Consider the following 24,895-nt stretch of genomic DNA (forward strand, 5'->3'; position numbering starts at 1 on the left):
TATTCTTGTTCATTTTTGTTTTATTTTCTTCGTTTTGTAGTATCTCTTTTTTTTTATTTTCCTCGGTCCCTCCTAGTCGAGGGAGAGGACATGGACGACTCGGATCGGGAAAAAACAAAACAAAAACAAGGTCCCCGTGTTACATTTGTCGTGCGTAAATTCTCTGGATATTTTCGATATTCCCAAAATGGATGCGAGCTGCTGCCATATCGTTTGAATGCATTGCAAAGGTCGACCTTTTCACGCGGTCACGTCCGGTTTTTCTTGTGTTTATTTGTTTGCTCGTAATTGAAGGTCTATCCGTATGTGTGTTGGTTTAGTCGCAGAGTCGCACATCCGTCGCTCACACATCCGGCTACAGATGAATTCAACTTTTTTTTTCGAGGTTTAGCTTAGTAGGTTTTATATAAACATTACGTATTCAACCGATGTTTTTGTTCTCTCTTTAAATAAAAATATATCTATATATATTTTTATTCTGGTGGGAGAAAGAAAAAAAACATGTTTAATATTCGCCCGCCCCATGCAACCGCTATTTTCTGTTGTGTCGAGACCTGACTTTGATAAGGTAACAATGGAGAAACATCGGGACGCCAGTGGGAAGGAGCCAACGAATATAATATAAAAATTCTATCTACTATATAACAAAAAAAAAAAAGAGAAGAGAGACGGGTCCGTTCTATTGGTCAAGCCAGCAGATAGTAGAAAAGGGCGGTCGGTTGAGTGGCTTTCATTTGAGATTCTCCCCCCTCTCTTTCTCTTCTTTTTTTTTTCCGCTTCCATCCTGTTGCTGTTGCTCCTGCTGGCCAACTATTTCCAGCAGCGTATTTTACACCACCAGTCGTCTCTTTCTCTTGCGTCTATTTCTTCTTTTAAAATTTTCTTTTCTTTTTCTTTTCTAGTTTCTGACTTCTTCCTTCTCTCTCGAAATAATAAATACATTGAAATGAGGTGGGAGGGAGGAGAGATACACACACACGCGTACACACAGAGAGAGAGAGAGAGGTGGTGCGCATAGAGCCGAAGCGTATTGTGAAGGGGAAAAAAGAAAAGAAAAGGTAGGAAGATATGTCTAGCTGCCTTTTCTTTTTCCCCATTTTTTTCTTTTTTGTACCTGGAGGTTTTTCATCGGAGCCAATCCTCTAGTCTTTTCAAGTTCAGCCCTCCTCCTCTTGCGCTGGCGTTCGTAGTAGGCAGCGAGAGCACGCTATGCGTTGCGTGCTTATGTAGCCATACTTTTTTTTTTTTGTACTATACTACACTACTCCCCTCTGGGCCTCCTCTATCTCTCTCTCTCTCCGTACCAGCATCACAACTGTGGGTGTGTGTTTGAATAAAAGTTCCAACTTGGCTGAGGCCAAAGATTCGGCATCGGGGTCTCTGCCGACTCGGGCGTGCAGTTAGTTTCTTCCATCCTCGACACACACAACACACACACACACCGGATTTTGTTGTTGTTATTCTTACTCCTCTTGGCTGCCATCATCCGTTGGTTTTTTTTTTCTTTTCTTAACACCATTCCCGGATTTTTATTTTGTTATTGGACTGGCCGCGTGAGTGACTTTTTTCTCTCCCTCCCCGTGGCTTTGTTGTTGTTGTTGGAAGCGTCGTGAATATTATTTTCGACACAGCCATCGATTTCTTAGCGCCGAGCGTCTTCGGGTCCGGATTACATTCCAACAGGTACTATATAAAATAACCATTGGCATCTTGTTTTTGTCCCATCCGATAGAAAGGCCCTTTATTTAGTTTTGTGTTGGCAACATTTTCACGTCAATAAAGTCAAATGACGAGGTACATTTTTTTAAAAAAACCTTATCCCGAAAAATGTGGAGGAAAATAGGTTCAAGTTGTTGGACGCTTCGATAATCTCTTCTCAAAGAGTCGCCTTTAGTTATACTAGTAACTCGCTAGTGGAGAGAGATTATAGGCCTTGTTTGGCCTAGATGTCTGTGCCTCTATATGTTTCACTTTTCCCAACGAATCTCTGAAAATGGATTCGTTTCTTTTTCAATTAAACACCGCGTTCAAATTACGGAGCAGCGTGACTAGATGATGATAGAAATTTGGAAGTTTTCGTTCTTTTTCAATGACGTGAAACGGATGAATTTTTACAGTGTTGTCTATCGTGAATCCCGTAAAAATTCTTCTTCAAAAGTAGATGTGTTACCTTGTTTTTTTTTTTTTTGTTTTGTTGTGTGTGTGTGGTCATAATCATAATGATTCGCTCGGGGGAGAACAATGACTATAATCGCGACAACCGAGGTGGACAATCAAAAAAGTTGAAAATCATTTCACGCCCAGAAAAACTTGGGTCTCTCTCCCTCCAAAAGAGAAACAACCGTTTATTGACTCCGCGCGGCTGTTGTTTGAATTCGCTTCCAAAAATGAGAATTGTGACGGCGCGTGCTTATGACTTTGCGCATCTCTTGTTGTCGTCGTCGTCGTCGTCGATGATGTCGCAGTGCTCGTTCGACCGTGCCGTGTTTTTGGAACCGATTGCTGTTCTTGCCCTTCTTGGTTTTGTTTCAAACAAACCATCTTCTTAAAAATGGTTTTAGCTACATTCTTAAAAGATTTCATCATCATTATGAAATAAAGTCGCATTGCTAAATGTCTCCTAGCGAGGTTGTAGGTCAAATTGCTGAAAGGTGCCAGTCACGGGATGATGGGTACGAGATCGAGAGAGGAAAAATCCCCGAAAAATTCCCGGTCGTCAAACCCTTGTGACTAGACATTGTTGTGGTGACACGGCAGCTTCTCTTAGCGACTTGAACGAACGGCAGCGTAGTTAGCCTATTTGTAACTGTAGCTTTAGCTGTGCAGGTAATTGACTCGGTCATCTCTATTTATTAGAACACCGAAAATAGTGGCCTGTTTCTCCTGTATTTGAAGTGATTTGTTATTGGTCTATCCTACCAGAAGCCAGAGAGGCCTAATAAGAAGACCTTAGGTAGACACTTTGACGCGGTAAGAGTAGTACACACACTAAAAAAAAAGAAAGACGACGACCTTGCCACGTAATGGCGCGGTGACTGATCTCGATGTTTGACACAGCATTTCAATCGTGATGACCAAGCCGGAATGACGGTGGGCTGACGAAGAAGAAGAAAAAAAAAAAAAACAGGTTCCCCCTTTAAAACCCGGGGTCTTCCCGAGCAGAACGTTTAGTCATCATCATCCAGTTACTTAAGCAGCTATTACGAGACACTTTTCTCTATCTCTCTTTCTCGGTATCATTTCATCTGCTTCCCTTGTTCGCACGCGACATTATCGGGGAAACGCTTCATCGAGCTCTTATTTATACATTGAAATGTCAATGGCGAAATCCTTTGGCCGGTTCAAGCCGCCCTGAGGTGTGCTTTTAATCTTGAGAGAAATCATCTCTTTTTTGTCGAGGGGGGTAGTAGTTTGTAGGCCTAAAAGGTCAGGTCTTTTTTAACGGTCGCTCTTTCCCATTCATTCATCCATCAAATGAAATGGTTTTGATTTTGTCTAGTCGATCTGTCAACTCACACCTTTCCTTTTTTTATTTGTTGTTAATGACAGGCGAGTACGTCTTGCTGGACAAGGCCGATACAGTCCAGCCGTCCACTTCGGGTGGCGAGTCGGAGGCGTCGGAGCCGTCGGAAGAGGAAGACAAATCGTCACCTGAAAAGCCGTTGGATTCGAGTGAGGATTCCTTGGCGCTAGATAAAGTTTTTGGCTTTGTCGATTACGACGAGGTAAGTGTGAGCCTTGATGGCTTGTTTTTTCTCTCATTTAAAATGACTATTCTTATCATTTTTTTTTTTTTGGGCTGGTAGCTTATTATTACCTATAATTCACCGTAGCGCCCTTCCTTGTTATTGTTATCAACTGGGAAAGAAATTGCTTGAAACTTCGACGAAACGAAAAGACAATTTTTTTCCCCTCCGTCTGTTTCTCTCTCTTATTTCCCGGATCGTTATTCAAGGGAAGTACTAGACGACTTGAATGAATCAAGTCAAATTTTGTGAGAAAAAACAGAAAATATTATCCAGAGATAATAGAAAGATAGCAACGAGCTGCTACTAGTAACTGCCGAATTGTTTCTTTCGCCGAAGAAATAAAAAAACAAAAAAGAAAACAGCGTTTTGAATTGTTTCGCAGCTTTGGCGTTTCCCCCGCCGACGGCCTTTTGTTCCGTTTCCTCGGGACTTGGAAATCCTTAGATTGGTCCGTGACCACCAGTCAAATCTCTTGTCGATTCCGTTACAAAATAATAAGAATTAAAAAATGATAATGAAAATACAGATCGTCCCCCGCATTCAAGTCACCATGAGGTTAATAACACCAAGGCACCACTAAAATATATAGACAAGGGTATCAGTAGACTCTCTGATTTAACGAGAATTGAAATATCTAAATTATCATTTGAAAAAAATTTGTTTTTGTGTCGTATTTGTAGGAAAAATTGACCGAGAGCAATTTCACACTCGGCGCACTCAGCCCAGAGAGTGCGGAACTTATTGGGCAACTCGATCCAGTTTTGGGTTCGATCGTTGCCGCTCGCCAGACAGTCCAGGAGAGCACCTCTGCGCTCAACTTTGGCTCATTGTTGTCGGACGGCGCTAGCGCCGGGTCGTCTGGTGAAGAATCAATCGGCGATTTGGATCTGGGCTTCTATTTCGACAGCCAAAATAATCGGGCCCACGAGGAAATCGAGAACGACGCCGACGACGAGGAAGAAGAGGAGCTGGTCAATTTGATTCGACCAGAGTCGAGCGCCAGTAATACCATCGACGCCATCAGCGAGCAACTTGAAGCCAGCCTGGAGGACATGATCCAGACAGCCCAGATGCATCCACGCTCACTACAGGTACCGTCCAATTTCTACAAACATTTCAACTCGATTGTCCAGAACCTGTCGCATTTTTCTCCTACCAGCACGAACTGTTCGGTCTCTGTGCGTCTAGATTATTGTGTTCCAGAGAAAGTTCCAAAAGTGTTGGGCAGGGGAGAAAGAAAAAATGATTGAACAAGTTGTCCGTCGGTCCACATCTTACGAACGAGAGGTTCGTTCACGAAGGATGTTTGTTTGTTGACATACTCGTCGAAGAATGCCCATTTTGGTGACGGTGGTGTGTGTGTGTGTGTGTGTGTTGAAGCTGAGAGCGAAAGACTTTTTTTCTTATTTCGTGTGTTGGGTTATGTCAACACACTTTTCTTGTGTGCTCACAGACCCATGCAGAGGCCCAACCGTTTGGTTGGGTTGACGAACGTTCGCTCGAGAGAACCGCAGCATCGAGTTGCACGCTCCGCCGTCCACAGGGATTGTCCTTTTCTGTTAGGAAGGAAAGACAATGTCGAGTATTTGCCTTTTCTCCTCTATCTTCATAAGTGCAAGTACAACTCAACTGGACAAAATACGCAGGGAAGAGAGAGAGGAATACTTGAGACGCGGACGCGATGCCGGATTGTTTTTTTAACATTATTCTCTTCGTGGTATTTTCTCGTTTGTTTTCTTAGCTTAGGGTTTCTTCTTCTCCACTTGGCCCTTTTTTTTTTCTTTCTTCCAAACCAGTTCGGAACGTAGTCAAATTAAACTAAAAACAAGATGAGGGTGGTGGCTGAATTAGGTATAATATTAGGAGAGCGATTTGAACGAGCGGCGGAAGCCCAGCGACGCGCCCCGATGATCCCTATCTATCGGCTGAAACTTTGGGTTAGTTTAGTTGGTGCTGCTGCTGGGCACACCTTGTCCAGCGGGCTTACAATTGAGACAAATACAGGAGGGACTTTGTCGGAAAGGAAATAGCTGTCACTACAAGTGTTTTCCATGGGTGGATGTTCAGTAATTCGTATCGATTTAAATGTGGTCCTCTTTTTTTTCAATTCCTATTTAGAGGAAGTCTTAAATGGAATGAGGGGGGGAAATCAAAAATTTGATCGTTTGACGCGCTTGGAACTTGATGGGTTCTCTTCATTATGTTTCCCATTTAAAAGACGATGGAGGTTTTAATTTTTATTTTTCAAGAAAGAAAAAGAAAAGAAAGAAAGAAAAAATATAGATGTGAGAAAAGGAAAACCTTTTACACATTCCTCCGAATGAGAGCCAATTACCAGTTGTGCCGGGGCTTCGCTGTCAACTTGAAGCGCCTTCTTCTGCTGCAGTACTGTTTTGTCTCTCTCTCGGCTGTGTGTAGGGTTTTTGGGTGTCCATCATCGAGGTCAGTCTCTGTCGTCTCTCAGGTGCTACTACCATGTTGATGTGTCCATAAAAGTCGAGTGCCACGAGGTGTGTGTGTACCCCCCACTTGTTATGTGCCCCACTCTTTCCCACACACAACCACCTCCTCTTCGACCACAAGAAAAGACTCTTTTTGGGAAGGCCCATCATCGCACACGTCCGTTTCCTCCTTTGTCGAGAGACTGTGGTGGCCGACGACGTGTTTGCCATTTGTTCACGCCGTTTTCCTTTTGCATGGCGTTCGCGTGAATGCGTGTCATTATCACCCTCTCAAACTGACACTTTTGATTGGAAGATGGCGAGAAGAGATGTCTTTTTTTTGACGACGCTCTCTTCTATGGGATCGCGAATGAAAAGAGTGTATTACCTTCAGACTTATTGTGCGATAGGAGCTAGAAGGAAGAAGAAGAAGAAGAAGAAGAAGAAGAAGAAGAAGAAGAAAAAGAAAAAGAAGAAAAAGTCTTATTATCTTAATAAAGGGCGGGTTTGCGCCACACCGGGATTGAAAGGCGTTAGATTATTTGTGATAAGTCCTCTTGTGTTGTTGCTGCTGAGGCTGTATCTTTTTTGGGGGGAGGAGGTACCACGACGAGTAGACCAACAAGGACCGGGCGGCAAAAGTTGCAGGTGTCTTAGGCTTGTCAGTTTTTCTATTTTTCTCCCGACGACAACGGCGACGCTGTAAGGGGAAAACCTTCTCCTCGTCTATCTTGCATCTACGTTCCTATTTCGACTCGAAATGTAACGCAACAAAAGAATGCGAGGCGATGGCGGCGGCAGCGCGCAGCGCTACACAGCCTTATATATATATATACGTACGTACATAGTATATATACATCATTAGAGCCGACCTCGGTGTTGGTGGGTCTCCCTCTGAATATAATAAGTTCTTTTTCTTTTTTTTTTTCGTGTGTCAAAAAGAAAAGAAGAAGAAAGAACGAAAGGGAAGGAAAAGAGAAAAAAAATAAGAAAAAAGAGACGAAGATAATTTTAATTTCCTTCTTGTTGGTTTCTGGGCGAGTGCTGGAAAGGGGCGGATGAACAATCATGCAGAACCGAAGGACAAAAGAGCTTTCTTTGCCTCTCTTTTGGTGGTTGCAGTGGAGCTGGTTGGTGGCTGATGTTAGCTGAGGGAGAGGTTAGATTTTCGTGTGTACGTTCTAAGGATGGCGTGGAAGAAGAAGTGTCTGGGAGAGGCCAAACTTTTCTTCTTCTTTTTTTTGGTGGACGTCGAAGAGAGACAGAGAGAGAGGGAGACGTTCTGTGTCACACACACAACAACAGCAGGTGGAAAAATCTTACAACAGCAACAGCTTAAGAACGGACGGGGGGCTTTTTTTCTTCTTCTTCTTCTTCAGAGAGAGAATAAGAGAGAACCTTGAGCCTTTATCTTTTTGGGTGTCTGTATGTATTTATTCGAGTGGCTATGGACTGCTGGCACGGTCGCTCCAGCACGTACGACCGTTTGATATTTTCACAAGAGACTAGTAGATATTATTTAAACATGCGCTGAGGTAAGATGTACCTGTGTGAGCAGCTAGTTTGAATATCCCGACGAAATGGTTGAAACGAGACGGTTGAGGTTTGTCAAACTGTACGGGGGGAACTTGTTGGGTCTTTCAAAAGAGAGTGGGTGGTTATGCCTTCATTGCAACCATTTGGCCCCTTCCATTAGGAATGATTCGCGGTTGTGCACGCTTGTTAATGCGTCGCAATCACTGGAATCGTCATCTGCGCTTATGAAATGTTATTTCGGAGAAATTGTCGAGATATCATCGCTCTTCCTGTGTTCTTCCTTTGCGTTTCTTTTATTCCGTTTCGTTTTGCCGTTTTGTTGAGAGAGAGAGAGAGAAAAAAAAGGAAGAGATGGTTATCTCTCATTTCTTGTATTGCTCTCTGCAGTGGTGCAGAACGGGGGGAAAAAACTACTTTTGAATGACTTGATTATGAATGGCCCTTTTTCCTTCCTTTTTGTCTGTTCCCTTCTTCCTCTCTCAGTTCTGGTAGTCGCCGTCGTCGTCGTCTCTGCCAAGAAGAATGTTGGGACATATCTTCCTTCTTCTTTCACCATTTCGTTTTTCTTTTCTTATTTCTATTTCTCCTCTCGGTGTACATTTTTGTTGTTGATTCGAACCGAGCGCGGGATGATCACATGAAGAAACCCGAGAGAGAGAGTTAGGGACCTCCGCCGCATCATTTGTCATGTCGGAGTCTCATAGAGGGGGGAATATGAGGCAGAGGGAATATATGGGTTTTCCCTCTCGTGGAACTCACCGTGACATCATGCGACAGAAAAAAAAAGAGAGACGAATAATCTGCAGACCGGCTTGCCGTTGTGAATACCTTAGTTTTCACACACAAACCAACTCTCTCTCTCTCTCTTTTTCGTATATACACGGCCACATACAAAAGTAAATGAATGTGAAAGAATTTGTATGTGTTATTCCGGCGTTCAAAGGTGCTGAGAGAGACCAGTGAGGGGGTGAAAGAAATAATCTTTTTTGATTTTGGCATTTTATATCAAAAGAAGTTAGATCTCATTTCCTTTTTTGGAACCTCTTTTTTTATTTATTATTATTAAAAAGAGTTTGTTTTGAAATTGTCCGTGATTGACATTGGGCGGGTTTCGAACCGCTGGGGTTTTGCGAGTTTGTTTTTGTCTGTCTGTGTGTGTGTGGTGGGTCTGCGGTAGTGCACGCTGTACCTGCCGGCATGAATGAACGAACAACATAAATAACGCGTTGATGAAATCCCGAAAATGTTGGGTTGGGTCCGCGCGCATTAAACATCCTTTCCTGTCTCTGGCTGCCCCTTTTTTCTCTCTCTCTATCCATTTAAATAAATCCTGGATGTGATGATGTTTGTGGTAGTGAGGGAGAATGAAAAAAAAAAAAAAAAAAAAAAATAGATAGAAGAGAGCGGAGCGGACGCGTTCAGCCGCTTCTTCTTTTGTCGTGTGATGGAGGAGGGCTCCTTTTTTTTATATTTTCCCCTGGCAGTCCGGTGGGAAGAGCATCTCTTGGGCAAGAGGGTTTTTTCTGTGTCTCGCAGCCAGCCGAGTCAGTCGAGGCACGACCATCGAGTAAGACAGGTAGCAGAAAAGCATACTCTCTTTTTTACTCTTCGGTTGAGCTGCCTCCCCTCGTTGCTCTTTTTTGGCCATCATTTGTGTGTAGTGTTGTCGCCCAGTGAAGAAATCAAACGGGAGGGAAAAAGGAAAGAAAGAAAATCCTTTTTTTTTAACACCATTTTTTTCCGGAAAAAAAAAAAATATCTTCACCCTACCAACAGGTTGAGTTATGCCCTGGGTCGTTTGTGGTGACATTTAAATCATTTCCAGCACATTTGCTGGCTTTTGTGACTTGTTTCTTTCAAGTGCGTGTTCGCACCATGTCGTCGTAAGTGTCTCGCTATTGCTGCCGAGCAGCGACCAAGACGTCTCTGGTGCCGTTTCGAACGTTGTTGAGCGCCGGGCGGGAACTCTGTGGATTGAATCGAATTATTTCAGAAGAAGTCGATCAAAAAGAAAAGGAGGAAAAGAAAAAAAATCACAGTGTTGTGTCCTGCGTAGTATGATCATCGTCTGCAGAATCCATGGGGACGGATGATTGCTCGTCGACGGACTTCATGGTAAAAACATGTCAACAAAACATTTCATTTGCTATTCCTTCGGTCGGTCCGTGTGTCAGAGACGATTCTTTTCGACACACACGCAGCCGTTTTAATTGCGTAAAATTTCTTTTAATCGGATTGAGAAAGAAAGAAAAAAACAAGAAATCGAGCGTGCTATTTGCTTTCGGGACTTTGGGTTTGACATTGCTGGGCTTCGTGACAGGTTCAAATGCGGCGTCGGGCACGCGAGTAAACTGGAATCCCCAACAGTTGAGCCAGCAGTCCGGTTTTCCCTTTATTGATGACCCCACCTGTTTGACGTGGTAATCGGATTAAAATGCAATAGAAGGAACCAAGAAACCATCGTCAAAAGGAGAGAGGAGAGGAGAGAAAAGGGGAATGCACGATTCCGGGAATAGTTTAGGCGGCGACTGACATGTAGGTTAACTTCCTCCGCAAATCACATCACCATCTTTCCTACTTTGGTGTTTGTTTGTCGGGGTCTATTCAGCGGCGTTTATATACCGCTATGCCGAGATTGAAGAAGAAGCTAAAGCAAGTGAAAGGATTTGATTGCCCCGGGTTCAATAAACCCACACAAACACGGATGATATGATCTCTATATACCTTACTTTTTTTCGGATGTTTTTTAAATTCCCCATGCTGTTATATCACTAAACTGTTTGTGGGTCCGTTGGCGGGCTGAGCTCAATCGTAAAAAAATCATATCGCCCACCGCCGAGTGAGGCGATGGGAAACACCGAATTTCTGTTTAGACAAACTAAATGCGCTCCGGTTTGTTTTGTTTGTCGTACATCTTTAATGGAATGGATCGAAAGAACCCCACCAAAAAACTTTAATAGTAGTAAGTAAAAATATCTATAAAAGACAGGAGTCAAAAAGCGGTGGCGAGATATGCCCTGTGGCGTTGCTACCGCTGGTAGTGTGTCAGGTGAGGAGATTAGAAAAGAGACGACGGGGAAGAAAAAAAAGGAGAGAAAGAAGTAACAAAGTGAACGAAGTAAAAAGGGGAATACCGGGACACATATGGAAGTTGTCTGTAATTTATTTACACACGACGCAAACCCCCCCGACTTTTGATGCAGGGCAAAAAGGAGCTCGTCTTTTTCTTTTTCTCTTCTTGACTTTCTTTCTTTCTTTCTTTTCCCCTCTTCATTCTTCAAAGGATGTGTGCGTGTGTGTGTGTGTGTTCTGTTCTCTCCCTTTATAGAGTCGGCCTGGGACATAAAGATAGAGAGGCCAAGGGAAATTACGATTGGATTTGTTTGACGCGCTAAAAATGGCGCTTGACTTGACGGACCTCACACGTCTGTTGTCCGTTGGCCCGGTCGTCGTCCGTAACGAAAGGTAACACACACACAAGCTCGGCTTCACAACCTGTTGGGATTAGATATATACACCACCACCACCACCACCGTCGTCGTCGTCGTCGTCGTCTCTTTTTGTTCCCTTCGGTTGTTTTGTGTGTTTGTGTTTCTTTTTTCTACCAATTTCTCCTTGTCTCTTCAACGTGTCAAAGGCATTTAGCATCGCCGTGATGGCGGTCTACCAGCTCGCCTCAAAGGTGCCTGGGTCCTTACCCCTGGCGTCCTACAGTCGCTAGTCGGTCCGACTCTCTTCTTACCTTTATTTTTGTTGTTGTCATCTTTGTGTTCTTGTCGTTTAGCTTGAGAAAACTTGGCCAACAGCAAATGTTGCAAGTGATATTTTTAACTCGAATGATGCTGAATTTCGATTCTGTTACTATCTAACCAACGAGATCATTGCAATTTCGGTCATTCAGAGAATGTAGATCTCTGTCTTCCCTTTTTTTTTATTGACTGGCGGCGTGCTGCTGCAAGAGATTATGGATCAAGGAAGAGATTAGAACAGCGAGGTGAAACCCCCTGGGCTGTGTCTATTGTTAGATTCGCTTGGATTCTCTCTCTCTCTCTCCTCACCTTAACTTTTCTCTCAGACGGGGAATTGATAATCGAGTGGGTTTTTTTTCCTTCTCTCCGGCCAACAGCCAAGTCGAAACTACGCGATTGGTTTTCTGTTTTTTTTTTTTGGGTTGGGAGATGGAAAAAAGGAAAAATCCCGACCGCCCATTGTGTTTTGACCCCCCGCCAGACGCCAGTGCGCTGCGCATGGAAAGAAAAAAAAAAAAAAAAAAAAAAAAATGGAAAACCAGAAAAATGGGAAGGTGGTGTAATTAATGAAGTTTACATCTACCCCGAAGGTAGACTTGTTGTAGACTCTCTCTCTCACACACACACACAAGATGATTGGTTCTTCGGCTGGTTGGGTGGGTGGGTGATTTTGGGCTGGTCGTGCAGCTGCGGCCGTGACTTCGTTTGTGGCCTGTCGAATCTCACCACACCGCGCCTACCTTCCTTTTCGGCAACCCCCCTCCCATTTCACCCCCTCTCAAAAACTAATCTCCGACCAAGTCGTTTTTCTTCTTTCTTGCTGGGATCATTTTCTTATTCGGCTTTGAAGCTTTTCAGGTCCAGTAAAATTTTTCTTGTTTTTCTCCCTCCTGGGCTTCGACAAGTTTCTTGATTAATGAAAAAGTGGGACCAGCAGGAGTAACACAGCACACATTGTAATTCCAACCCGCTTTGTGAATAATGTTCTTGTTATTTTACCTATCGCTTCTCACTAGCGGTCATTCCAAACATAACAACCGACTTTGAAAAAGAAAAAGAGACTAGGGTGAATGTTTTGGTTGCATCAATTGAGCGATTGAATTCGAAGGGAAATGAGTATCCGTAAGGTCAAAATTCGTGGGACCCTTCAAATGATTTTGATTGTCGAAATTTGAAGAGTTTTCCCAACGTTTCCTCGAATGTGGAATGTACACACTATCTGCCAGGTAGGACATCGTTTTCGTATTTCTTCCAAGGGTCGGAAAAGAGAAGTGTCAATTGTGATAGCTGTAGGCCGGCGTGTGGTAATGGCCGAATCCCAAGAAGAGGACACAGGAGGAGTCGCATTGTGTCAATAATGGTGGACATTCAGGTGGACTTGGGGGGGGGGGAGGACAAATTTCCGATGAAAGTTGAGAAGAGCGAGGGAATAAGCGAGGGATACGCTAATTGTAGGGGACTCGCCAGGAAGAATCTTCTTCTCCTTTTTTGGGATTTGTTGGGCATATTTGAAGAGTTGACTGCTGTTGTCGCTATTTTCGTTGTTGACGTTGAATGTCTAATGGAAAAATAATCACTCCGGATAGCCCTTGAGGCATTTGAAGGAGTGACGTCAGATAACGGTGGGATATTTTTTAAAATTCGCCTATTGAATTCTTAATAAAAACATCGAGTATAACAATCGATCGATTCGTTGCATTGGATCTTGGCCTCATTTTCTATCTTTTTTGCATATGATACGAACGATTTGAAGTAGGTCACGCCTTAAAACCTTGGCTGTTGTCTGCACGAACATTCGGGAACCTTGAGGCCGCCTTGAAACATCGCGTGAAGTTCGTTTTCAATAGAATTGGGCACAAAGTTGTGTCTGTTTGCCGATTGGGTCGTGATCTTGTACTCGACGCGGCCGTCGTTGCGCAAAAGAAGAATAAACAAGAATCAATGTAGAGTTTAATTTTCTCGATTCTTTTTTCTTTTTCTCGAGGATTTGTCTGTGTGTGTGGGTTCTGTGTTGTGTGTACCTTTTTGGAAACCAGCTGGGAACTGCACAGGTCCCTTGTTCATTCCCAAGCCGACTGTATATACATCGCGGCCCGTGTCAATATTGACAGAATCGACCATTTTTTTTTCCTTTTTTTTCGTTGACGATTTCTCTTCTTCGTTTCTATTTTCCTTATTTAACTTTTTTTTTTGACTGGCGCGTTGGTATATAATAGGCGTTTGTTTGGTCTGATGCGGTTCCCCGTTGCTCACGCACACGGCACATTGCGGGATGATGTAATTTGATTCCAGGTTGGAAGGCCGGCCCCCGCGCAACCCCTTTTTGGTGAATCCTATTTGCATTCGCTCAGGGGAAAAAAAGCAGCGGGTAGGAAAGAAAAAAAAATAACAAAACAAAAAATAGAAAAAGACAGACGAGTAAAAAAAAAAAATAATAAATAACACGAGATGGAAAAACAAAATTGGAAGGAAACTCGCATTATTCAGCACTTTTTCCTTCCCTTCACGCTTTCCGCCTGACATTTTCAAGAATGAAATCAACAGAAAGAAGGGAGAGAGAGAGAAAGAGAGAGATGGAAAATAAAAAATTTTTGAAAAAAGATAAGAATAATAGAAAATAAGAAAAAAAAATTATGTGATGGAATTGGATACGGCCCCCCTCCTTCGATTCGGATTTCATGTCGATTCATGACGGCCAACTGTTATGTAGGCTCTCGATCGATCTGAAATCGTCCAGATAGTAGAGTCAAATTGATTGAGTTTAAATGCCATCAAATTCCTTTACACCACAAAATGGATTGACCGCTGGGAAAGTCCAGGGCGATTTTTTCCCCCTCCATCGCTTGCTGTTGTTGTTCAATTTATTTATTTTATTTGCGGTCACCGAGCTTTCGATATTTGCTGACGTAACTGTCGGCTCTGTCTATACTCCGAAAGGATACCGCACACCGCCCTGATGGGCTCCTACCGCCGCCGTCCTATTGGGTCTATTGTCTAGGCAGCAGCAAGCGCTACGTTACGACTCTGCGGTTCCATTCTTTTTCTATCCCTGTGTATACATTTCCTTCTGTCGTGTGGACCACTCTCTTTTGTATCCGCGATTTTAAATGCTTTCCCGCTATTTTCATAACGATCTATTCGCGCGTTTTTTTTTTTTTTTTTTTTGTAAATTTGTATTTATCGAACAGCGACCAGCGACAACAAAAATTAATTTTTCTTCATTGTTTGCCAGCCCCCGTTTCTTCTCCTTTTTTCATGATTTGGCTATTGGGACGGTTGAGCGAATCGGGGTCTGTCGGAGATTGGTCTGACGTGTTGTGTGTAGGAGCATGAGGGTAGGAGGGGAGTGAAAAGGGGCGGGTTGATCTGCTGGAGTTTGTGGAGAGCGCACCATTCGCTGCTTGAGACTCCTGACACACACAACCACACACTGCACGATGTGCGCAAGAAATAGAAGCGAGAGAGAGAGAGAATAAAAAGGAGCCTCATAATGTGACATGGAGGGTCCGCCCCTTTGGGGGTTCTCGTTGGCCGTTGGTTGTTGTCGGAATCCTATCCCCATTATACTGTTCTCTCTATCGTGTAATCATGAGACCCTCAGCTGTTGCATTGTGCACAGGGTTTGAGGCTTGAGGGGGCTCTTCGCGGTGAGAGAAGAAAGAAGAAAACGTGCGACTCCCCGCTGCGTTAACCTCCTTCTCTCTGTCAGAAACAGAGGGGGAAATAACGAGACACGACTGGAGAGAGCAACAGGCTCCTTTTTTTTTCTCCCTCCATTTCTTTTATTCGAGATTATTGGAGGAAATTTTTGTCCATTTTCGGTGACGGGTTATTCACGTTAGCCTGTCAGATGGGGCACGGTCGCGGCGGGAGTGGCGAGTGGATTCTGAAAGATATGTTGTAACGTCTCTTAGTGGGGTCAAAAGATGAAAGAAATGAAAAAAAGGAGGCAGCTCCTCACACTTTCTAATTTGGTAATCGTCGAAATGGAAATAATGAGTCAAGTCTTTTATATTTTTTATTTTGTATCGAATCAAATGTAAAACTAGAGTTTCTAATGCGTGGGCAAATGTAGTCCTTTCATTTCGAATGGTTTGTGAAAAGTCGAATGTGAAAATAATTTCTCGTTTATTAATTTTTTTTTTAGGTGCGCATGCCTCTTATGCGCACGATGAGCATGGAGCATCGGTGGCAGGACTTGGCCAACTTCCTCAGCCTACCGGACGGTGCCGCTGCCGCTGCCGCAGCTGCCAACTTGAGCTCGCATCCGGGCCACCATCACCATCACCACCACAGCGGTCACCATCCGCATGCTGTTCACCACACTCACCACCCTCACCATCCTGGTCATCCTGGTCATCCGCACCATGCCATGCACACCCTTGGACACCATCCCCACTCGCCGCATCCGGCCTTCGCCCACCCGAGTTATCCTCATCCGCATTCGCCGCACGGCTCTGTCCATCCTCACCACCACCACAACAGCTCGCCGGTCCACACGCACCACGGCTACGGTGTCCATCCAGCCTCCAGCACCGCTACTACCATCCACCACCACCATCATGGCTACAGTGGACTCACTTCGGCCGCCACCCCCGTCTATCCCAATTCCGCTGTGGATGCAGGCGGCAGAGCTGCCCTCCTCCAAAATGTTTCTATCGGTTCGCCCCTCACTGAGTTGGGCGGAAACGGATCCTACCCCAGCCCCGGTCTTGGTAAGCCATCCAACATGCTGTGAAAAGTTGCCAGAAAATGAGAACAAATATTAATTGGATTTTAATTTTGATTTGAATAGGCGTTGGAGTGACTTTGGGCTCTGCCGTAACAACCTCGATGAATTTGACGAACAGCACGGACACCATGGAGACTGCTGTTCCTTATAAAACTGAAACTACCGCTGATATGCATTTGTATTATCAGGTAAAACAATGAGTGAAAGATTCATTTAAAAATGAAACGTAATTGGTTTTTATTGATTTCAAAATTCACAGAATAACACCGGCGAAGTAAACCAAACTGGTGATGGATTCTTTCCTTCCATTTTCAACGAGGATGATTTGCAGTTGATGGATATGGCCATTACCGACAGTAATTTCCTTAACCATTCTTTGCTATGAAAATTCATCTTAATTTTTTTTATGTATTTCTTCTTATTCAAAGCCATGTACACTCCTCGTTTGCTTGATAACCAACCAGTTAATCACTCAATCGGTCTGACTTCCGCCAACGGTGGTAATCCTGCGGTCTCGTCAGTGATTCCTAGTACGGTGATTGATTCGACCAGCGACAGCGCTGTCAGTTCAATGGGTTCGGAACGAGGCCCATCCATTTCGGATGGTGACTGGATCGATACATCCAATGCTACCGATTCGAACACCACGTCCATAACCGGAGCCACCGCCGTTTTGCCGTCCGGATCAGCTTACGGCATGGAGTACTCTTCTGGGTAAAGATTAGCTTGAAACAAATTTATTTATTTTCATCCGATCTTCATTGACTTGACAATTCTTTTCTTGTTTTTAGTGCTAAATATCGCCATTACGATTACGGATATGGTGGTCGATCCAGTGGACTTGAAGGTGCGTCAACCAGTGGAAGAGGAAGCTCTGCCGGTACACCTGTTGCCCAAAAGAAGCATCAGATGTTTGGGAAACGTGTGTTCCACGACCAGAGCGACTTGCCCGGCTCGCCGGCTGCTGTGACTGTCGTTGGCTCGCCCGCCAAATTCGATTACGGAAGTGGCGCTTCCGCTAGTGGAGGCTCCCTTTATTCGCATCCTTCCACTCCACTCGATAGCGCCAGCGGCATGAATACAATGGATTTGAAATACGGCTGCGGCATGGAATACACTCCGCATCCGCATGGTACGTTCTAAATAAAATTCAGATTTTCTCAAAAAATTTCCGATTTCTTTGAAGTTGGGGTGCATGCATATTTACGTTCGTTTTTGTTTGATAAGCAATAATTCCAGTATTTCTCCACTGAATTTGTTAAGAAGCTCTCAATCAACTGGGCTACCTCGAAAACATACAAAGTATATAGTAAAAAGTACAGTTCTTGCAACAACTTGGTGTGTTGTTCTTGAACTGTACTCAGTATGTTGTTTTAATATATTATAACGTTAGATGGGGTATGGTTTAATTCTCGAATTTTGATCACAAAATAAAAGATGCATGCGTTAAATCCGCCTTTTTCTATCGCATCCACACACACAATTAATAAATTGCTTTATTTATTTTGTTATTTTCGATCGTGCAGATGTTCGAGGTATGGACCACGTCCATCATAATCATACTTATGCACTCGGCTCGGAAGCCAGTGGAACGTCGCAAAGACCTGTCAGTCGGGATAAGCATAGAGGTAATAATTTTCTTGCTTACTATGGATACATTACATATCTGGACTAGACTTAAAATTGGTTCTTGTTATTATTCTTGCTGGTAGCTTCAGGATCAAGCTTACGGGGTAGCGTGAGTGATACGGCTTCGACGCCGGGAGCTGGAACTAGCGGCTCCTGTTCGGAGAGCGAAGCGTACTCGCGGGATGAAAAACGCGCCCGCTCCATGAACATCCCTATGACGGTCGACGACATCATCAATTTACCCATGGACGAGTTCAACGAGCGACTGAGCAAGTACGACCTGACTGAGCCGCAATTGTCGCTCATCCGCGACATCCGCCGCCGTGGTAAGAACAAGGTGGCAGCTCAGAACTGTCGCAAGCGCAAGCTGGACCAGATCTTGACACTGGCCGATGAAGTGAAGCGAGCTCGCGAACGCAAGATCAGGCTCAATAAAGAGCGCGAATTCCTTTCCGCTGAGAAGACCCGCATCAAGGATCGTTTTGCCCAATTGTATCGTCACGTGTTCCAGTCGCTACGCGATTCTGACGGCCAGCCCTACAGCCCGTACGAGTACAGTTTACAGCAGTCGGCTGACGGAAACATTTTGCTGGTGCCTCGAGCCACGGCCATGGCCAATGGCGGCTCCACCATCGATCCTCAGCCTCCGATCCAGCAACAATTGAACCACCATCAACACCATCATCAACAGCATTTACAAAATCACCACAGCAGCACAAGTAATGGACAACATCGTCCCGTCATGATCGATCCCAGTTCCTTGACCGCCCAAATGGTGGGTAACGCAAGCGGTGGCCCAGTTGGCGGTGGGTCAAGTACGGCAGTTCTACACGGAGTTCGAAGAAAAACACCAGATCAGAAGAATGAGCCTTAAATTGTCTTGATGTCAAAGTGAGGGAGATTACCCCATTACCCAACACACAAAAATGCATGGATTGGTGATCATTGACCGCCATCTAACGCCGGATCACTAAGACGGCAGCAGCCTAAAAGAAGAAGTCTTTTTGTTCTCTGCTTGACTCGATTCGTTTCCAATGCTAAAAAAAATACGAAAAAACGAAACAAAAACAATAATAAAACAAAAATACAAAAAAACATAAACATAAACAAACAAGAAACGACAGCTGGGAGATTTTTGTGAATATTACCTTTTGCGTGATTTGAACGAAGTAAATAGCGATCCTTATTCATTACATAACCGGGGGCTCTATTATTGTTTCCTGTATTCCTTCCCATAGAATTGTTTGGTCCTGGATAAAAACGAATACAAACAATGGATTAATTTGCCAGTGATACTAGTAAATAGGAATCTTAGTGGTGGTGTGTATGTGTGCTGTGTTTCCAACCAGATGGCTCACGCGGCTCTGCTCGTGTTCGTACACTACATTTATCAAAGAAACTTACACACGAGCTTTTTCTATACACTTACACACTCACGTATAGAGAGGAACGAGAAGTCCTTTTTTCTTCTTTCGTATTCATCAATCATCATTCATTTTCGTTTGTTTTCAGTTTCTTCCCTTGTTTTGTTGGCCCTTCCACTTCCTTTTCTGTTTTGAATTCCATTCGGGTTTTTTGTTTCTTCTATTCTTTCTCCCGTACCCATCACGAGTGTATGCGTGTGTGAGTGTGTGTGGCTTGTCTGTTGTCTTCATTCAATTAGAGGGGCCCTCCAAAATAGAAAAGAAAGAATCGTTCATCTTTATATACCGCGCTCACTTCGATGGCCTTATATACAGTATATATATATATAATAATAATTTGAATGACGTATCGTCCTTAACTCTGGCATCCCATGGCTGTGTGTGTGTATCATTTCATTTAATGACGTTTTTTTTTTAATTCTTCATTTTTTTCCGTTTGTTTGGATTCCTCACATTTTGTGGTGCTTTCGCTCCTTTGTACGTGGGCGGAATCCGCCGTTCATGCATTCGTTTCCCGGTTGGCGGGAAAATATGAGAAAAGCTGCGAGTCCCTCATTCAGATTATTCTTTTTACCGAGGAATTATTCATCAATATTTTTTTTTTTAAACAAAAAGATGTTACGTTATTTCGAAATATGAACTTGTAAAACTAACTAGGAAAAGGGGAAATAATTTTGTCGGATAAATTTGAAGAGGGATTGATTTTTTGTTTAGTTTGTTTCATATATATTCACGTAGGAATTCCTCTGCGCTATTTCCGGTGATTTGAAAAAAGAAACGTGACCGAGTTTAATAACACCGTAAGCACATTTTTTTAAAAAGAAAACAGTTAACTTTAAGGTGAAACGGCTACAACTATAAATGAAATAGTAATCAATTGTAAACAGCCTAACGTGTCTGTATTTTGTTTTGTATCAAATATTTGAATCTGTGCTCGACTATTATATTTGTCCATTACTCTTATCCTATACCTTTATATAATGCATCAACTTTGTTTTTTGGCATACGCAACAATCGTATCTAAATAATACAAAGGAAAACAGTTTTGCTTGATTTTGTTTCTTTTTTTACTCTTTCCGGATGGATGCCTTAGTATAACTTTAAATATCAATTAGTTTTATCTGGAATTTTCTTATTGTCAATTTTAAACATTTAAAGTGAATGGAGACATTTGGGTCGATTGCATTATGCTGGTTCTTTCGGCCGTCCGAGTCGCCCCTATTCTGATTATTCTTTTACTGATTCATAAAACAATTTTTTGCTAAACGAAGGGAAAGTACCGTATTTAGAATAAAGGATTTAATTTCAAAAGCAACCAGAATATATTTTTTAATTAACCCGAATTTACCCCGTTTACCCGAAGGTTTCTACTGCGGCTGGTTTAGTTGACAAATTGTCATGCTAGATGGCTTTAGTTTTTTTTGTTTATTTTTTCGCACTAGATGGCTTTAGTGCGCGATTGTTTTGTTTTCTGTCAAACGTCTGTAAAAACAGACGATGACGATGACGATGACGATGACGAATTATGGCGACCCTCATTTTTATATGTTACAAAGTTTTTCACTTACATTCAGTAAACAATGTGCAAGATATATTACAATTTCACGAATTAAATAAATCAAGAAATGTAGGTAAACTAGGTTAGACGAAACTGTTTCTAGTTACTAGCAGCTTATTTTTTTAACTTTTTTCAAACAGGTTTTGTGGACCTTTAGTCGTGGCCATTGTAAAATCACTTGAACGAGCTGGTAGATCTCAGAAAGATAGCAGGAATGAGTGCTGAGATCTAAGAAAACAGTGAAATTCTCTTGATACGTGCTACCACCCATAGGTATTGTACAAATTTATGAATCAGGTACTTTATTATTTTATATATGGTATGAACATATAGCGAGTATATACTATATTGATGTCCTGACGTTTCTTTTAAGTGTCCAACCCTTGGTTTAGGTTTAGTGGATTTTAGTGGAGTGTAACATTTTAGGGTTCTTTTGCCACAAACATATATTATTATCTTTCTAATGATTCTTTTATTTCTTACTTCAGACTTAACTGAAGAATTGAATTTGGTGAGGTTGTGTGGATAAGAAAAACGGAACTTGGGCTACTGTGGCCTCATCACTCTCATCTTTACAAGTGAAAAAAAGCCCATTGAGGAATGGACAGTAAAGCCACGAGATCGCCAAGATGCTGCCACACCAAATTCAACACCGAAGAAAAATACAAACGGTAATCTGAATCAGATGTTGAAAAGGAATGATTGCTCAAACATGACTTGCCGATAGAAAGAATCATCGTCGAGTGAAGAAAAAGGGGTGAATACAGTATCGGCAGTTCCAGATGAAACCGTTATTCCTAAACTGGTGTAAAACTAGATACCCAAAGCGAGGAGAAAGAGGAATATAGTCGTTGACAAAACCTGGACGACGCCAGGTCAACCACGGCATCACGCAAGGTGAAGAAGACCTCCAGGTAAAATACTTAAACTTTATTCGGGTTGCTATTTTTTTGACAAGCAATGACGCAGTGTTATTGTGTGTGTTGACTTTGCTTGAATTCGGAATTCAGAGACCAAGTGTGATGCTGTTTAAGCACGCACTATGTATTTGAAATTAGAACTAAACCTTATTGAAATGGATAATTGTAGATTAAATCTGATAAAAATTTTTTTTCAAACTTTTCTAGGTCTTATACTGTTGTTGATTTTTTTGTGAAAAAAGAGATCGAAAACCTAACGCAGGTAGCTAACAATTATTATAATTTGAATTTGGAACCATTTTCAAGTTTTCATATTTGATTCTATTGTCTATCGCTAGATGGCAGAAGCCTCTACTAAACAAGTCAGTTGAAAATAGTATGGAGTTTGTGTTGGGATTGATGCTGCAATTGCTGCAAGGATGTCTCTTTCTTCCCTCCGATTGTGTGTGTTTGTTTGCAATTCTGCAACGGATCTTTGGGCAGGATGATTCCGGAAAGGATGTGTCTCGTTGCGCCCAACAAAATAACAGAACTCGGTAGAATAGAAGAGAAACAGAAAGATTCCAGGCATCCAGGCTGGTTTTGCGCTGTATAGCTTCCTTTAAAATCGTCCCCCCCTCCTTAAACTCCGGCTAGTCTTTCTTTTGTTGGCTATGTTAAGGTCTTCCTTCCAGCGGCAGAGAATCCGTAGTGCGCGGCGGCGTAAGCGACGGCCGGGGGAAGAAGAAGAAAAAAGAGCCTTACTCTTTTCTCTCTATTTCTTCATTTTCTATTTCTTCATTTTCTATTTCTTCTTCTTTTTCCCGAATAGGAAATGAGGAGTTTTCCCCCGATGAAAGCTGCACAACGGTCGGAGCGCTAGACGCGCGGCCCGATCCGTCTTTGTCAGAGCTCCAGCTCACTCTCTCACGTTGACCTTTTCCGAAGGGGCCACAGGGCAACCAGCTCTCCAGCAGCTCTAGAGCACAGTGCATACAGAAAATAGATACAGCACACAAGCAGCCAGACCTTCTTTTTCTTTCCCCTTCTCTTCTCTATACACTTGGATATGTGTGTGTGGATTCACTGTAGCTTTCCCCTCTTATGGTTAGTACGTATAGCCGCCTATAGATTCTCTTTCCTTTTTCTTGATCATATTATCTTTTATCACTCGACGATTCCCTATTTTTCTACACACAGCAGCAGCAGTCAACGAGTAAAAGTATCAAAAGCTCGGCTGGATGGATGGATGGATGGATGGGCCGACCTACACTTACTACGCTAAAGAAGGGGGGAAATCGACCACGGAGATCTCCCGACTGAGGAAACGAGGGACGACAGTTGCGGACGCAGACAGCCGGCCGATTTTGACGTTTCTATTCCACCCAAAATGTCGAAATGAATACGGTACGAAATGGAAATCCAAACAATAATTGTTCGAACGTGACTCGTCTATATTTTTCTTGATTATTGGGAGCCGCGTCTATGTAATCGAACGATAACGGCTCATTACGTTTCCTTAGACGGATGGCCTTGTTTCGATCCACACCTCCCAGACGTTACAGGTTTTTATTAAGTTCTATACACACACGACGAGAATAAAGTTTGATCGTCATCAACTTACGGTCGATTTCGTCTAAAATGGTGGAGGGAATCGCCGCAGGAGCCGAGTGAACACAACAACAACAACAGCCAGAAGAAGACGGGAAAACAAAAAAAGAATACGGGGAAACCCATTTTGGTTTTTAAAAGAGTCGAGCATTGTAATTATCCAAACTCGAGGCAGCTAGGTAAAAAACACGTATTAAAAAATTTTCTTTTTCCTCCCCTCCGTCAAATTCGACAAAAAGAAGAAAAGAGAGAGAAAAACCAAAAGGCTTCTGGCACTCTTTTTCAACACAGAGTGCTTGTATGTATGTATACAATATATACACAGAGAGAAAGAGAGAGAGAGAGAGAGACTCCATGAATACTTGTTTCGAGGCCACGACGATATAGGATGACCGTTTGCAATCATGGGCCTTCACCGCCATGATGGATCACCAACCAACCAAGCCAACCACCACCACACGGAGCACACAGCAAAGTTCCTTCTTCTTCTTCTTCTTTTTTCCCTGCTCTTTTGGTTCCTTCTTCAACACAAAAACGGCGATGAAATTTCTTCTTCTTTTCTGTTGTGCTGTGTATTATTTTCTCCCGCATTTCTAAGAATGTTAAACCTATTGGGAAGAGAAAATATCCGAAAATTCTTCCCTCAGAACCTGACAGCTACTCTCTCTCTCCTCCGCCAGGACCACAGCGGAATCAGGTGGAATGTTGGACGAATGTTACAGCTGCACAGCAGCATCAGATTTTTTGGGGTTTTTTTGTTTCCTAATTCTCTTTCCCTTGTCTTCTTCTGGTTTTACTTTTTAGACTGACGTGCACATAGGCGGATACCTTGGATGTATGTCCGGAAGTTGGCGGAATCCGGAAGCCGCACCCAATTTTTGTCAACGTCGCAGACAACACACAAAGTCCCCCCTCTACGAAACAAAAAATGTCATCAACACTTTTTTTTTTCAATTCCATTTTCTTACATACCGATAAACATTTAGATCAGATTTCAAAGATTCATTTTTAACACCTTTCAAATTAAATGAAAAGAAGATTGTCAAGTTCCATGGCTAATAATTAATAAATGTTGAAAAGTCAGTCAAACACGAATTCCTTTTGGCCCAACAAATTCGGGAGATGGTTGATAATGGTGTGCATGTGTAAGATACTATCAAACTGTATGGCATTCAGGGCTCGTCATTATTTTGGCCGAATAAGTCGAATCTCTTCCTCACCATCTTGTCGTATCGTCAACTGGTATTCAAATCTTATCTCGTAAAATAATAATAAAAAAAAAGAGGTACAATCAACCCACAATCTGCGTGGTTTGCTTTCAATTGAAGTTTGAATTATTATGTGCAAGTATAATAAACTCGCGTGAGAAAGACTCCGTGAACCGTGAGTAAATCTCTCGGAAATCGACGCCATGTTTTCGTTTTGTTTTCTAAACACCTCTCAGAGAAATCAGAATAACTTTGAAAAAATATCAAACCAGTTCCTTCTGTTTTGATCTAGATCTAGACACGAAAAAAGACCTTGAAAATGGTTTTTAGATAACTTTGATGTTTTTTCTTTTTCGAAA

General features: G+C 42.7%; 1 protein-coding gene and 1 long non-coding RNA gene across 11 annotated transcripts in view; both read left to right on the forward strand.

The window, feature by feature from the left end:
- LOC124320232 (segmentation protein cap'n'collar-like) overlaps positions 1 to 20,313 on the forward strand; it is a 29,108-nt gene extending 8,795 nt beyond the window's left edge. For both annotated transcript variants that reach the window (XM_046783003.1, XM_046783002.1), the window contains exons 4-12: positions 3,550 to 3,725; positions 4,430 to 4,840; positions 15,623 to 16,190; positions 16,271 to 16,395; positions 16,467 to 16,563; positions 16,636 to 16,921; positions 16,999 to 17,339; positions 17,734 to 17,835; positions 17,920 to 20,313. In XM_046783003.1, the coding sequence (XP_046638959.1) occupies positions 3,550 to 3,725; positions 4,430 to 4,840; positions 15,623 to 16,190; positions 16,271 to 16,395; positions 16,467 to 16,563; positions 16,636 to 16,921; positions 16,999 to 17,339; positions 17,734 to 17,835; positions 17,920 to 18,710 (2,897 nt within the window). In that variant the 3' untranslated portion in view covers positions 18,711 to 20,313. The remainder of the gene's footprint in view (positions 1 to 3,549; positions 3,726 to 4,429; positions 4,841 to 15,622; positions 16,191 to 16,270; positions 16,396 to 16,466; positions 16,564 to 16,635; positions 16,922 to 16,998; positions 17,340 to 17,733; positions 17,836 to 17,919) is intronic.
- Positions 20,314 to 20,795: 482 nt separating this feature from the next.
- On the forward strand, positions 20,796 to 24,417 carry LOC124320469. Of its 9 annotated transcripts, none has more exons than XR_006913877.1 (9): positions 20,796 to 20,891; positions 20,959 to 21,489; positions 21,546 to 21,732; positions 21,946 to 22,000; positions 22,077 to 22,327; positions 22,400 to 22,824; positions 22,918 to 23,124; positions 23,241 to 24,025; positions 24,133 to 24,417. It is a non-coding gene; the product is annotated as an uncharacterized LOC124320469 (long non-coding RNA). The 9 variants fall into 9 exon arrangements; XR_006913875.1 differs by having other exon boundaries at positions 20,959 to 21,115; positions 21,192 to 21,489; positions 22,077 to 22,824; XR_006913876.1 differs by having other exon boundaries at positions 20,959 to 21,115; positions 21,307 to 21,489; positions 22,077 to 22,824.
- Positions 24,418 to 24,895: the final 478 nt, after the last annotated feature.

This window comes from Daphnia pulicaria, chromosome 1 (assembly GCF_021234035.1).
Source record: "Daphnia pulicaria isolate SC F1-1A chromosome 1, SC_F0-13Bv2, whole genome shotgun sequence".
In the NCBI taxonomy this organism is placed as follows: domain Eukaryota; kingdom Metazoa; phylum Arthropoda; class Branchiopoda; order Diplostraca; family Daphniidae; genus Daphnia; species Daphnia pulicaria.